This window comes from Taurulus bubalis (genome assembly GCF_910589615.1).
Source record: "Taurulus bubalis genome assembly, chromosome: 4".
Classification (NCBI taxonomy): Eukaryota; Metazoa; Chordata; class Actinopteri; order Perciformes; family Cottidae; genus Taurulus; species Taurulus bubalis.
The window spans coordinates 12814518-12830567 of NC_136592.1; the positions used below are offsets into that span (position 1 = coordinate 12814518).

General features: G+C 39.7%; 3 protein-coding genes across 3 annotated transcripts; 1 reads left to right on the plus strand and 2 right to left on the minus strand.

Moving 5' to 3' along the window:
* Positions 1-3109: 3109 nt before the first annotated feature.
* On the minus strand, positions 3110-6773 carry sdhaf2 (succinate dehydrogenase complex assembly factor 2). Its single transcript, XM_079217504.1, has 4 exons — positions 6633-6773; positions 5443-5666; positions 4953-5062; positions 3110-3546 (listed from the first exon to the last, which is right to left on the minus strand). Exons 1-4 carry the CDS (start codon positions 6657-6659, stop codon positions 3416-3418), a joined length of 492 nt encoding a protein of 163 aa, XP_079073630.1. The 5' UTR covers positions 6660-6773; the 3' UTR covers positions 3110-3415.
* Positions 6774-7394: 621 nt separating this feature from the next.
* LOC306735476 (cleavage and polyadenylation specificity factor subunit 7-like) lies at positions 7395-13802 on the plus strand. The gene is made up of 9 exons (XM_079216948.1): positions 7395-7528; positions 7977-8180; positions 8383-8486; positions 8624-8769; positions 10480-10831; positions 11321-11424; positions 11693-11837; positions 11936-12150; positions 13335-13802. Exons 1-8 carry the CDS (start codon positions 7445-7447, stop codon positions 12144-12146), a joined length of 1350 nt encoding a protein of 449 aa, XP_079073074.1. The 5' UTR covers positions 7395-7444; the 3' UTR covers positions 12147-12150; positions 13335-13802.
* Positions 13803-13929: 127 nt separating this feature from the next.
* Positions 13930-15631, minus strand: polr2l (RNA polymerase II, I and III subunit L). The gene is made up of 3 exons (XM_079216950.1): positions 15531-15631; positions 14906-15010; positions 13930-14226 (listed from the first exon to the last, which is right to left on the minus strand). Exons 2-3 carry the CDS (start codon positions 14998-15000, stop codon positions 14118-14120), a joined length of 204 nt encoding a protein of 67 aa, XP_079073076.1. The 5' UTR covers positions 15001-15010; positions 15531-15631; the 3' UTR covers positions 13930-14117.
* Positions 15632-16050: the final 419 nt, after the last annotated feature.

The window sequence follows — 16050 nt, forward strand, 5'->3', positions numbered from 1 at the left end:
TCCAAAGGCTTAGTGAAAGTCAATTTAATCAATGCAACCTAACTATTGGTTAACAGTCAGGGTTTGGTATATTTTAGTTTTATGAAATCAAGCTAGATTTTGGATGTCTACACTCTTCAATGGCCAAATGTGGTTTAGGGCATTAGCTTGGGGGACTGCTTGAGACAAAGAGAGGTTAACCAGCAACATTTTAATTGATATACTGTACAAATGATTGTGAAGTGTCCTGTATGAAAAAATCAGAAAAAAAATCTGTATTTACTGGGGTTGTTGATATCTGTCTGTCCTTGGTATCACTCAGCCCCCTCTTTCACTCCCTTCTCTCTTTGTAGTTACACATCTGTGGTGTGCACAATGTTAAATATCAACCATTTATTTTTTTTAAATCTGTACAGTGTATATAAAAATATAGATGTGTATATAAAACAAAGATACTTCTGGTATTGTTATGAGTTTTTCGGAAGCTTTTTTGGGGATAATTTCTGTTATATTACAATAAAAAGGTGTATTCTGTGTATTAGATTCAGGTCGAAGGCATAGGTGGAAGAAGTAATAAGAAAGATCCTTTACTTAACTAAAAGTAATAAATATTCAATTACAAGTAAAGGTTTGGCAATAAAAACCGTATTCAAGAAAAGTAGACGTATCAACTATAACTATGGGGTCTCAAAAAACCTGTGATTTAAATTTAACGATACATTTTATTTTATAAGCTAACGATGCAATTTTTTACGTAAAATCCTTACCTAAAAAGTAACAAGTATCTTCAGCTGTCAATTAAATCTAGTGGGTAAAAAGTACAATTATCCCGCTGAAATGTAGCAGCGTGACGTGAAACTGTTCTTCAGTAAATGTAATTACTTTCCACTGATTGGTGCAACTCGATTTACAACCCCGACTGATTAATCTAAAACCATAAAGATCTGAGTATAAACTGGGAGACTTTAAGTGCAGTTTTCATCAAAGTAACTAATTTCATAGAGATGTGCTGCCAACTCACTGTCTCCGTTTAGTCTGATTTCAGGTGTTGATATCGTCAACTCTTTTTGTTGAAGTTTAATTGCAAATACATGGTTCAAGGGATACAGCTACGGCTATTACAGCAGGAAACACACATGTGCTTTCTATTTCATCCTCCCTTCAAGTTCAGGCCTAGATTTGAAGGGTAATTAACATGGATCTTTGGAATTGGTGCTAATGTCTAGAATTAAGGAAATTGCCTCCTACACACTACGTTTCACTCCTTCTTCAACACAAGATAACATCTCACAGAAAAACGGTGTGCATGTTTATTTTCCAGCCTATCTTCCACCTCTATCCCCCAAGTTAAACTTGGCAGATGTAGTAACTCTTACCAGTGAGAGCCGTTTCCGTTTGCGCTCCTCCACTTCTGCTCATGACTCTCCAGCAAACATGGGAACCCAGGATGAAGGCTGGAGAGGCTGGAGGTGGAAAGAAGAAACAAGAGAACATGAGATGAAGTGAAGTGAAATTCCAGGGGAGCAGAGGGAGACGGCAAGGCTGAGGATAAAACCGAGCGCTGTCACGACACAGGAAGCAGGAGTGGAGGATGACAGGAGCGCATGGCTACAGATAGGCACAGTGGGTGTGCGTGGGCAACAAATGAGCATACACTCAGAGCAATAAAGACATTATTTGTGCTGTCCTGCATGTGGGTTCCACAGGTGGCATCCTTTTTTCTGGAAAGCAGGAAATTGTGACACCCAGTAAACTTCAGAATTAGCTACTGTCAAACGAATAGTAGTGTGTGGAGGACATTCCCACGGCCACAATTAGGTGACCGATTTAGATTCAAACTGGTTTATTTTATGCACTGAGATAATCATTATTAAATTTTACATTATCAAAATTAAAAGTATCAATTCCCCCCCCAAAAGCCTTACTATATATTACATATTGTATACAAACTATATAAAAAGGACGCATCAATGTTTCGGCAGCAACTATTTCTAATCTTCTTCCAATTCCTAATCTTTGCTCTATTTATCGAAATATTACTTTTACCTTTCATCTTACATTGTATTTTATCAGTGTATCATATACCTTTAATCAAAAAAGAAATAGCTAATAACTACAGTTATCAAAATATGTTATGGGCTAATAAGTACAATATGGAAATACAGTCACAGAAAATTGCACTTGAGTAAATGTCCTCTCCACCACTGATTAAGATATAAGGAGAGACAGATGGCAGAAGAGCAAAGTGCACACCGAGGGGAACCCCTCTGACATCACCAGAGTCTATTTTAGGACAAGCTAAGAACATAAATATTGAAGGTTCTGATGCTTACTCAACATATTTTTTCCATTAGAAGTGATGAGAATGAAAATGCACATCAACATTTGTCTCATAGCTGTACGATTGCCTTGTTTGTGTAACACCTAGGCAGTGGATCATGTGCACATTATGATTCTCTGGGCGTACACAAGCAGGCTTGTCATCAGTTTTGAGATTCTGTGCACATCTCCTGGCCAGAGGGCATTTCCCTTCTGCTCTCAGTACAAGGTTCCACTGAACCAACATGACACACAGCCGGGCAAGAAATTTCCCCCACAGCCAACACACACTGATCCAGTGATGGAGGAGAGAATTTTAACCTTGTTGTTCAAATGGCTTGAAGCAAAAATATATGTGCTTTAATTGGAAACTTGGCTTGACACAAATTGTCACTGATGCTTTGCTTCATAAAAGGCTAACGTTATTTTCATCATTAAATCAAGTAGGGTAGTAACAGTAGGGTTATTTTTTGTTGATGTTTTTTTAGGCAGATTGTACCTCCGTTTTTATCATCTATTGGATCGAAGGATTCCTCCAAATATGGTAACTATGGACGTATGTTTTCATATTGCACCCTCCAGGAATAATAAGGTATGTGAGCTGTGCGTTTCGCAGGTGACCCATTTGCCACAACGATACCAAGCTCAGCAGGTGTTTCAGTTTGACCGTCACTGAAAGCAAGGTGATCTGCTTCCACCATGTGTCCATGTAGTGACACTGCAGGCAACCTTCATTATGCAACAAATACCGTACATACCATCAGTATGTTATTTAACCCTCTGGAATGTGAAAATAGTAACAGGAGAAGAAGACAGTAAAGCATCACCATTTATTAAATAACCCATAATGTATGTGATAGGCACAGTACAATCATTGAACACAAACATGACAATTCAACAGCACCTTGCTAATATTTTGCGTTGCATCAATCTTCACTCGATCCAACTTCCCTCAGCTTTCATGAATCTTCTTCCCCCTATAATGACTGGAGTTGGCACAGGAAATAGAGGATGGAGCGGGCTATGAAGATTAATTTCTGGTGGGTTGTGACACTGATATTTCACCACGTGTCCCAGGCAAAATGAGTCTCTCAGAAGGTCCAAAGGGCCATGGACCTCACTGGCTTTCCTTATCCAGGTACTCCAAGTTGGGTGCATCTAACCTCTGTTCCTGGTTGCGGTTCTTTGTGAACTCCTTCAACATATCCATGATCTCTCCTTGGTAAACATCAGGGGTGGGCTGAGCTTCTGTAAGCACAAAGAGAACAGGTTGACCTATGACAGATAGCTGAGGAACAATGAGCACACACAGGGCAGCCCTTCTGACATCACTTTGATCTATTTTAGGACCAGCTGAGAACATAAAACTGAGAGGCTGACCTGCTGATTCAACATGATATTTTATTCATGAAGATGACACGAGAAAAAAAATCCTCCTGAACGTTTGCATTCATTTTGATATTGTAGTAATGGCAAAGCACAATTATGATCCTTCTCACAAGCAACAACAGTGTCTCTGCAGAAGAAATTGGATTCTTGATTCTAATGTCTCATCTGGTCATTTTAATGCCTCGTACAGGGCTCACTCCCAGATTCTCAGTGGTCAAAATGTTCAGTTTATTAATTCAAGATGGAAAACTATTTCAGCTGACAATTGAAGAATATAAAATGATCCTTGCATAATCGTTTTCAGTGAAGTCAGCCTGCCTGCAACAGTTTTTGTTTGGTTTTCCAGAGCGATGTTGCAAATTGGACATGTTGACTCTTATTCTCGCACTGATTATGTTGTTTGGCTGTTCTGCACAACAAAACAGACACATAATTGAATCAAATTAGAGAAAATCTTATGAATAGAGTGGTTCGCTATACTGGGACAGTGAATGAGCTCCCAGAATGAAGTCGGAGCCAAAAGGAGCAGGGAAGAATAAGCAACAGAACTGATGTTCGATTGTAAGCAGAGCAGTGGTTTAATTATTTCTGCATCATCAGCCTTGAACGATTACCCGTAAAAAAAGTCAGATTTCTTTGTCGCTGTTAACACAAAACCCCAAGTGATAGCAAATATTGACCAGCCGTGACAGCAACGCTGGATTTAGTTTGCACCTTGTGAGTCTGTGCATGCGTGTCATCATGGTGGTCCTGGAGACCCCTACTGTAGAGGAACAAATGCAGGAGTGGTTTTGAGCACTTTGCCAAATGTTTATATTTCTGTCTGTCTGTGGACAGAATTTGTCCCCCGCAACATCAAAACCATACAAAATGCAGGTTGAGTTCGAAGATGGGTGTAATCCGAACAAGGGTGCCAGAAGTAGGGCGGCAGAAGGCGGGGAAGTGGCCATCACCGCACGCACGCACCCCACGCCCCTGGCCTGACCTTGCGTCATGGCTGGTGAGATCCCATCGCAAGATGGTCTCTAGGTGGTATTGTAAATTTGTACTAATGTTGATTAACATTAATATTGCAAAGCTAAAATGTTTTTATCATCAAATATGAATGTGTTTTGCGCAGAGAAGCTATAGTACATCCAAGTTCCATTCAGTGTCTTAAATCTGTTCCCAGCTCTCCATCTAATGATTCTTATGCATTAGCTTTACTGTCCTGAATGAGAGGCAATGTCAAACCTCTGAGGAGAAACTATAAGCTATTCTCTCACCTGTTGCCCAGTAGTAGATGTCCCAGTCATTGCTTGGTTCATTAATCAGTCTGTCATACTGCAGCAGCTGGTTCTCATTCATTGTGTTCAGGTATCGCTTCGCAAAAAGGCTGGAAGAGAGGTGGAGAATTCATTTTAAAAATGGAAAGTCATGGTTGCTGGTAATTATCTGAGCCGCTCGTGAATGGACTGCTCACTGGGAAAACATTTCTTCTTTGGGTTCCTTATTGTTATTCCTGCCTGCTGACATTGCTCACCTGTGGGATGTTTTTTTATCAAGAAAATTGTGCTTTTATGATCACTATGCATGATTATCATCATGCTTATTGTTGCCCTTGTTACCCTGCTCTTTCCTATTTGTGTACCCCCTTCAATCTATTCTACACTGTGAACTTAAATTACAAAGTGGGCCAAAGGGTACAAACTTGAAACACGCCTTTAATATACCAGATGCCAGACAGATAAGAGAGAAACAGTTAAGTTTAACCACCTGAGAAGAATGCAGTTCTCCAACATGCCCCTCTTGCGACTCTCATACAGCAGGCGTCGCTTCTTGATGTCAGTGGGCTCGCCGGTCCTCTCGTCCCAAGGGGGCAGAGGGATCTCAATCAGGTCTCCCCTTGTGTCATCTGGCGTATCGCCACGGTAACCCCGAGATGATACCAGCCCTGTGACTGCTGGTCTCCATGCTGCCTGGCACATACCTGTCACCAGCTGACAACAAATACACAGGTTTGAGTAAGTACGAATACATTGTAATGAATGGTTCCATCGCATTCATGTGATGGGTCAAATAATTCACTGTGTAATCAGTTTAACATATTTTGAAATAGGCCGTAATGTTGTTGAGCTGACACATCTCCTTTCGTTGTCCTTGCTCTCATCTTTATGCAACGAGGTGCATGTTGATTTGATGAGGAAAATGTGGGTCACACTGAGACCAAATGATGTTATGTAGGCTTGTTCTTTTATTTATGTATATGTATATATATATATATATATATATATATATATATATATATATATATATATATATATATATATAGCCATTTACTCTGATATGTTGGTATAATCCCCCCATTACCTCTCTTTTGTGGTGTTTTTGGTCATCTCTGCCATCACACTCTAATTACTTTGCGCTTTGTTTTTGCTGTGTTGAAGAATGTTGATGTATTGGCTTATTGTGCAAAAACACAGTGGAATAAAGTAATTTCAAGAAAAGGAGTTTACGGTAATGATACATTTACAATTGCATCAATGTAAAACCATGCATAAGTAAGGTTAAAAAGAAACTGTAACTTTATACGTCTTCCATTCAATAATGCAACTTAATTGGCTTGCTGGCTTCTATTAGATAAAGAACCTGAAGTTAAGTTAGCCTAAATGTAAAATCAATAGTTACACTGAAGAAGAGAGCGAACCAGAGGGGAGTTGCATAACATCCCACGCTGCCCTGTTGTACAACTGTTTACCCCGGGATTGTACAACTGCCCTCCAGCCAAAAGGCTGAACTCAGCAATCTAACGTTAACATAGTTATTTAACTACAACCGTAATACAATACTGGTGCATCATAATATTACATTTTTTGATATTTTCAATTAGAGTTAAATCTTTCAAATTTCCTTGAGTGAACTAACAACAGATCTACAGTAAATGTAACGTTTATTAGATAACTCACCCTTTTCGCAACAACAGAAGAGATCATTGTAACCGTATTTCTTGTTACGTTGAGAGACTTCTAGGTGAAGTGCTTCTCCGCCGTGAAAACGTTGCAGATGTCTGAATGTCAGACACAAAACAGTAAAATTACACAAGCAGGTTTCACGTTACAGCAGCACACGGACAACTATCGAGTGGGGACCGGATACAGCGCACACATGACGTCGTAGTGCCAAAGTGACCGTAATATTTAGCCTATATAAAAACACAAGTGGCCCCAGCGTGTTACATTTAAGTTTTGTAACGTAGTTTGTGTATATTCAGTATATGTTTTGACAATCAATGAAATGAAAATATATAGAGACGTACAGTAGGAACCAAATGTTGTTTGTTGTTGGTAACCGGGGACATATTCCCGACGCACTTAAATGCTCACGTACAGGAATATTAGCATTAGCATCATCAGCTATCTGATAAGCGAGCGAGCCTCCAGTAGTCTGAAACTATCTTAACTCATACATGAAAGACCATGCATGTATTTTGAAAGTGATCATTAAAAATAATGTTTCTTGACTAATGTTCGCGTGTCGTATTCTCGGTTTATCATATTTTGTTTCAGCTGACGTTAACGTAAGTTTTGTGCGGACTCGAGCTGGTTCACGTTAGCAACAAGGCGACACGTTAGCAACAAATCCTGAATATTGTCAGTGCACCTGTTGTTGGTGTGCGCGGATCATTTGCTACGTGTGCATGTGTGAACTACGGTGAGAACAAACTAAACATACCGAACTAGCTGCAGTTTCATCAATTGGATCATTTTAGGCCCGCGGGATGGCTGCTAGACCTGCAGCCGGACCAAGTAGCTCCAAGACGGACCTCGTAGATCTTTACAGTGACCTGAATCAAAACGACGAGGTGAGTCTGATAGTAACCTATGCTATTTTTGTTTTTAAAAAAGCAATTGCATAGGAGTGCAACATTAAATGTAAAGGTGTCGGCGCATTGGTTGAGTTGAAATATGTTTGTATATAACTAAACTGCAAACAAGCATTTACAGCCTCGGGTATCAACATCAAGTCCATCATCTTAGAAAAGTCTCCATTTGGAGTTGTGATGCTCTGTCGTGTGTTATGTTCCCCAAAGTGGAAAATGCACTGAATCAAGTCCCATTTCAGAGACTTTATGCACACATCCCTGTAGTATTGGCACTTCCAGAGAATTAAGAAATAATCTCATGTTTCTCCACATTTCCTGCAGCTGCTGGAGAGCCTGGGAATTTACAGTTAATATATGCTCTTTACATTGAAGATTGAGGTTAGCAGAATATAATGGGCTATTGTTGCTTTTTTTCTATCTCACACAGGATTTGGACAGAATTGCTGAAGCAAATGAACTTTTTGATGCTGTTCTAACTGGCTCAGTCGATAGGGACAAGAAAGTCACTGCAAATGTGACTCCTCCTATCAAGAAGCTACCTAAAGATGAGGCTAAATCAACAACTGTGAAAAGCCAACCAGGAAGACACTCTCTGAGGAGACTGTCTTTATATATTGGAAATTTCCCCTGGGTGAGTAACACCCTCTCTGTGTTTATATGGACTACATTTTTATTGTCCAATACCATGTATGTTGTTTTGTCCACATGGGTTTGCAGAACAATGAATACATGAAAATGAATGGAGAAATAACTTCCACAATCAAGATCACAAGTATTTTATCTATCCTGTCATTTTGTCACCCTCAATTTTCCAAAACTGCTACTATCTCCAGTGGACATCTGATAAGGACATCACGTGCATGGCTCAAACGCTGGGTGTGAACGACATCAAAGAGATTAAATTTGCGGAGAACAAAATTAATGGCCAGTCAAGAGGGTGAGTGGTTGCGGATCTAAGGTTTATATTGAGAGCTTTTCATTGCAAAAAAGGAAGCGTGTGCTTTTCAATTTTTAGAAGATGTGAATATTTTTGACTTAGTGTTGATGTGTTGTTGTTTTTTTTGTGTTTTACAGCTTTGCAGAAGTGGTGGTAACCTCAGAAGAGTCATTGAAAATATTATTGGAAAAAATACCCCATTGTGAGCTTAATGGGGATAAGGTAGACTGTCGCTTTGCAACTCGCCAGAACCTCGGTGCGTTTGAGGACGTCGCAAATAAACGTAAGATCACAACAAATCTTAAAAACACTATTGAATACAGTGCATCCGGAAAGTATTCACAGCGCTTCACTTTTACAACATTTTGTAATGTTACAGCCTTATTCCAAAATGGATTAAATTCTTTTTTTTTCTCAACATTCTACGCACAACACCCCATAATGACAAAGTGAAAAAAGTTTTGGGGAAATCTTTGCAAAATCTATTAAAAATAAAGAACGAAAATATAACATGTACATAAGTATTCACAGCCTTTGCTCAATACTTTGTTGAAGCACCTTTGGCAGCAATTACAGCCTCAAGTCTTCTTGAGTATGATGCTACAAGCTTGGCAAACCTATTTCTGGGCAGTTTCTCCCATTCTTCTTTGCAGAACCTCTCAAGTTCCATCAGGTTGGATGGGGAGCGTCAGTGAACAGCCATTTTCAGATCTCTCCAGAGATATTCAATCGGGTTCAAGTCAGGGCTCTGGCTGGGCCAATCAAGGACATTCACAGAGTTGTCCCGAAGACACTCCTTTGTTGTCTTGGCTGTGTGCTTCGGGGCGTTGTCCTGTTGAAAGATGAACCGTCGTCCCAGTCTGCGGTCCAGAGCGCTCTGGAGCAGGTTTTCATCGAGGATGTCTCTGTACATTGCTGCATTCATCTTTCCTTCAATCCTGACTAGTCTCCCAGTTCCTCCCGCTGAAAAACATCCCCACAGCATGATGCTGCCACCACCATGCTTCACTGTAGGGATGGTATTGGCCAGGTGATGAGCAGTGACTGGTTTCCTCCATACATGACACTTGGCATTCAGGCCAAAGAGTTCAATCTTTCTTTCATCAGACCAGAGAATTTTGTTTGTCATGGTCTGAGAGTCCTTCAAGTGTCTTTTGGTAAACTTCAGGCGGGCTGTCATGTTCTTTTTACCGAGGAGTGTCTTCCATCTGGCCACTCTACCATACAAGCCTGATTTTTGGAGTGCTGCAGAGATGGTTTTCCTTTTGTAAGGTTCTCCTCTCTTCATAGAGCAACGCTGGAGCTCTGTCAGAGGGATCATCGGGTTCTTGGTCACCTTCCTGACTAAGGCTCTTCTCCCCTGATCGCTCATTCCTGGTGGTTCCAAACTTCTTTCACGTACGGATGATGGAGGCCACTGTGCTCATTGGGACCTTCAATGCTGCAGAAATTCTTCTGTACCCTTCGCCAGATCTGTGCCTCGATACAATTCTGTCTCGGAGGTCTCCAGACAATTCCTTGGACTTCATGGCTTGGTTTGTGCTCTGACATGCACTGTCAACTGTGGGACCTGCTATAGACAGGTGTGTGCCTTTCTAAATCATGTCAAATCAACTGTATTTAGCACTAGTGGAATCCAATCAAGTTGTAGAAACATCTCAAGGATGAACAGTGGAAACAGGATGCACCTGAGCTCAATTTTTTTGTGTCATGGCAAAGGCTGTGAATACTTATGTACATGTTATATTTTCGTTCTTTATTTTTAATAGATTTGCAAAAATGTTCCCAAAACTTTTTTCACTTTGTCATTATGGGGTGTTGTGTGTAGAATGTTGAGGACAAAAATTAATTTTATCCATTTTGGAATGAGGCTGTAACATAACACAATGTGGTAAAAGTTAAGCGCTGTGAATACTTTCCGGATGCACTGTATATATTATATTGCAAAATGTAAGCATTGTCTTTTTTCACAAAAACTTTGTTTTCTCTGTAGGTATACCACTGCGTATTAGTTCCAAAGATCCTAAGGAGTCTGATTCTTCGGATAGGATTCCCTCATTATTATCACAGGAGCCCAGTCATCCCCCTTTACCTCAACATTTCCCATCACATCCACTTGTGAACAGGTTTCCCTCATTACCGAGCCCTTTCCTTAGTCATCCACCTCCTCCTTTCCCACATATGCCGCCAAACATCCCTCCACCCATGCAACCCATGCCACCCCCTTTGTTCTCTCCTCATCCAATCCATGTTCCCAGCCAACCACCTCCCAGTCTGCATGTCAATCCGGCATTCTTTCCCCCACCACACGACGGGCACAGCAGCCAAGCTTACAGCCAACAAAAGTAAGAGCATACACTGTTTTATATTTAAAGTGATTGCAATCTATAAACGGTTATATGTTTTGGTTTCACAATTATATAAAATGATAATATTGTTGTGGAAAGTGAATCTGTATGTAGCAAAAGACCAGGATACAGAGAGGAATGCAAAAATTATATAGAATAATCCCTTATTAGTCCCACAGTGGGGAAATCTATTCTCTGCATTTGACCCATCCTTAGTATTTCAAGGAGCAGTGGGCTGCCCCTAGTGAAGCGCCATGGGAACAATTTAGGGTTAAGTGTCTTGCTCAGGGACACTTCGACATGTGAACTATGGGGAGGCTGGGTACCCCCATGAGTTACAGCCGCCCTATATAACGTATGCAGATAAGTAAAGCATATAGAACATATTCATGATAATAATACTTTTGTCATAGTGCCAAAGTAATTTTTTTTTTAATAACTTGCGTTGATGGTTAATAATTCTTACAACAATCTGGAACTTTTCAGACAAACACCTCGAAATACAGATAGAGATTTTGAGGAGCTGATGAACAGAAATAAAGCCGTTGCCAGCAGTGCCATCAGCAAAGCGGTGTCTGGAGCAACAGCTGGTAAGTAGAGCTGATCAGATTCTGTGAAGTAACTTATTTGGTCTGGTGGAAAAAGAACTTGAGTTCTCTTATTGTAAAGTTGATATTCAGTGGAGCTCAAGGCCAAGCTCTCTGTATTTGTGTCTGTGCATGTTACTTCAATCCTATTTTCCAATCCCTTTCACAGAGAAGCATTAGTGTAAATTTCATCAATTTTTTTAAAACTTTTTTTTTAGTGCGTAACTACTTAACTGTCTCTAATATCTCACTTCTCCAATTTCTAATTCAGGAGACTTGCGGGTTGCCATGGAGACTCTATTAACTGCTATTGCCATCATTAAGCAGTCTAGAGTGTTTGCAGATGAACGCTGCCAAGCCCTGGTCACCTCACTCAAGGACTGTCTCGTCTCTATCCAGGGCAACTATGGCTACAGGTTTGTGTAACAATGCGTCGGCACTCTGAGACTTCCCGTTGTCCGTACAGAAACCCAAGCTGAGGATCAGTCGGTCACAAGTACACGTTTCTCTGCAGCAGTAGCAGTCGTTCTGGGGAAGAAGAAAGAGACCGGGACAGGGGTCGCGACAGAGAGCGCGATAGAGAACGTGACCGAGAAGATTCTTCTGGTTGGGAAGGTGCAGGAATGTCTCGAAGACACAGACAACGCTCCCGGAGCGGGGAGAGGGACAAGGAACGCTCCCGAGAACGGGAAAGGCACCGAGATTACCGAGACCGATACCGCTAACTTGGTAAGACCCTCTTTAATTGATATACTTGTACTTTTTCATCCAACAGACCGTTTTATTATTTGGTGCATGTTTTATTATTGGTTCCACTGTTGGGTTTCTTAGTATATTGTATCATTTTGAGCTTCTGTGTTTTGAAGTACATCAAAACCACAACAGAGTTTAATGTCCAAATATAAGGAGTTTAATATCACAGATTCATACAGTGTTGGTTAGTTTCTGTCATAAGACATCCTTTAGCTGGCTTGCTCAGTGTCCCCAATAATGCAGAAATAACCATTATTGAGTAGCTTCCCTACCTACAGATTTTGTATTTTTTGCAAAGGTCACCATGCTCAACCTTCTTTTCTTCAATCATGGGCTTACGGCTAACACTGTCACATTTTGGTTTATAGTATTGATCTCAATGAGACTAACTGATTTGAAAAATGTATATATTTGTAAAAAGCATTAACAAACACGATACAAAATGTGAATCATTAGAATATTACTATTTTATTCAATCACAATATAATTTAAACCACTTTTAAATTTACACATAGAATATATAAAATCACATGTATATTATTTTTCTCTGCTCAACTTCTTTATGGATGTCGGTCGTCTCATATCTGGCCAAAAGAAACATTTCAGTCCAAGAGTTATTTTAAGCATGTGATTAATTTATATAAAATAGCCTGTAATCCGCTGTATTTATTTATATAGGTTAAGCGTAAAGATTTCTAGGTTCATTTTTATGTTTTAGGCTGTATTGGATAGACCATTAAAATAACTACAAACCGTTGCTTCCTAGTGCTATTTAAACGGCCCTGAAAACTTGTTCAGATTACTTTTTAGTGCACATTTTTGTGCAATGAACTGTTAAAAGTGTGCAACCTATTACGTCAGCAGACTGTTAATACAATTTGTCAATGAATAGACCGAGCATGGCTATAACTCTGATGTATGCAATGAATAGTGAGGTGAAGCATATGCAGAACTTACAAAGTGGTATATGTAAGAAATATTTTCAATCAATACCATGGTTTGTGACGTTCTTTAGTTTAATTCCCAAGAATTGGCATAAGATGCTAGTACAAATTAGTACTGTAGTTGTAAGAAAATGTAACACATTCTGGGGCTCTTGCAGTCCATATTAGATTCAAATAAATGTGACTGAAAATGATGCCTTGTTTTTTTCCCCCCAGGCTGATGGTGTTCAAGTGGGAAGCCGAGATTTTGTTTCTGCTGTTGCATAAAAATCTTGAGGAATCTAAGGTGAGACTGAAGATGTATCTCAAAGTCTACTTTTTTTTCCACCTGTTGTCTGTACATACTGGGACTTTTACCTGTTTTAAAAAAAAATGTGGTTGTAGATTTGCTGCTGAGACATCAGATTCCAACGCTTGCATGTGCAGGAACGCCTCTTAATAACTTATGAATTACAGTGTACTGTTATCATTTTTCTTTTGTATTAAATCTAAAGATTAAAAACACATTCCCTGAAAATATAATCTGTTTTATTTCCTGACATAAACTTAAACTTTTAGTCAGCACACCTTTTGTAACTGAATACTTGAATTGCGATTGCTGTATCATTCTGACACCTGTACTGCAGAATCTAAGACGGTGATTCATCTGCAAAACACCCAATTTTCCTAAGGTCTGTTCTGGGTAAAAAATAAATAAAAAATAGGGACAAATGACTGGCAGTGAAAAAGCCCACGTGTGAGAGCTCATTTTAACCATATAGTTCTGGAAGATATGTTGTAACTGGATAAAACAGTAATACTGGTAACAATGTCATTTATCACCTTTTTTATTTAGAAAAAAAAATCAAATGGGTGCACAAATTAATGTTCCAAAAGCCTCCATTTAAGTTGCCATTTGTTGTCACATACATATTTTAACAGGGCTGTGGCAAGGACATTCAATCTGTCCATGCCACAGTCCCTAAAGTCCATGTCCTTAGTCCAAGTAGCCAGTAACAATCACTTCTCCAATGGAGCATAATTCAACAATTTTTCAATAAGATCCACATGAGAAAGGAGCATCCGTCGACAACAGTATCTCTTCAGGCCCAGGGCATCAAGGGCATCGCTGAGGAGGGACAGAAGAGGTAATGTTAGTCCTAATATATGGCACACAGATCACTGAATAAATAGTGTTCACAGCAGAAAAGTCAGGATCGCATCGTAAATGGCTTCAGCTCATTACAAGGATGCATCGCATCATAAGTCTGAATGTAGATAACGCGACGCTTTGGAGGAAATGAACACAACAGAAACAGGCTGAAGAGTTCAATGTGTTTGTTGTACTTCCACGTCACTGCTGCTGTGCAAATGGCACATGTACTTGTGGATTACACTTGAGACGTATTCACGATTTAACTACTATATTGCCAAGAACGTCACTGCTCGCAACATGTGAAGATTTAACAATAGTGCAACGATAAACAAGTCGCTATGCATCTCACCCAGGGTTCATACACATTCTGACCAATGGATTTCCATGACAAAACATTTTGTGAAATCTCGGTCTGAACCAATGAGAATTCCAAAGCATACAGTATATCTTAAATGACGCAAATGAATGAGACAATAGTTTGATTAAAAGAATACACATTTATATAAATGAACATATGAATATAACACATTTCCATGATTTTGAGGAAACTTTGAGAATTTAATTTTTTTCCAAGGACCTTTCAAGGCCTGGAAATAACTTAAAATTCCATGACTTTTCCAGGTTTTCCATGACCGTAAGAACCCTGTCTCACCCTTCAGTATACTCGGCTTGAAGTAGGCCAAGGTATGCCTCCCACTTGTTACCGACGATCTTCCCGCACGTGAAGCACCGGACGGGAATTATCATCGTGAGACACCTGAGGACAGAGGATCACCACCCTGTTAACAACCATATCCGAATGAAACATGTCGTATAGCAAGATAACAAACGTTTACAGAGAGCTACTTGGCGCCAATTGACCAGGAATTATTCCTGAAACCACGTCTTTTCATACAAGTAGCGTTAAGGCTTCCTCCTCCCGAGGGTTATAACGTTATTAGCGCGACAACTTAAATGTTTTATTGACGCTACATTTACAGCGCCACAGCTTAGCTGTAATGGACGTGTTTTCGTTCTAAGATTAACGCAAAGATCAGTCTTACGCTGCAGTGGTTTGTCTGCTGAGAAGTGTTTATCTTCACGCTGTATTTCCCGTATTCAGTAGGCGAATGAAGGTTTAATGTCATGTGGTGTGAAGTTGTAGCCACGCGATTAGCACATCAGCTAACTGTTAGCTAACGTTAGCCGACAATAACACGTTACCACGAATTCACATACTGTTGGTCATTTACACGTCAAAACTAAATATATATGAATGTCAAATCATATTTACTCACCGTCAGCAATCAAGTTTACCTAAAGCCTAAATGCGACGTTTGTCTGAGTAGTGAACGTGACTGTAGCTTCCCTCGTTCTCTCAAGACGCAACAGAAGTAACATTTCCGGGCCGGTCCTTCAAAATAAAAGCGTAGCTTACTATAAGGCTACTGATAATCAACTTTTAGGTTGATAGTTTATTGGATACAAATTTGATTTATTTATTGATTAGAAGTTGATACAACAACCCTCAAACAGTTTGATCAAAAACATGAATTACATTAATAAACATGTAATTCCTCCATTAGGGCAGGATTATGTTGCAAAATAGTGTAAATTGTGTAAATTTCAAACGCTGTCACTGTGTAAATGTGTTGAATGACACACCCCAAAACAAACCATTCTGTACAGTGAGGCTTTCAATCATTTTGGCTGAGCATACAGACTGTGCATGCTTTATTACATCTTTTATTATGATGTGTACTGACTAATGCAATATAAGTAGCCAAACTATGTTTTTTCAGTGTTCATGAAATATTT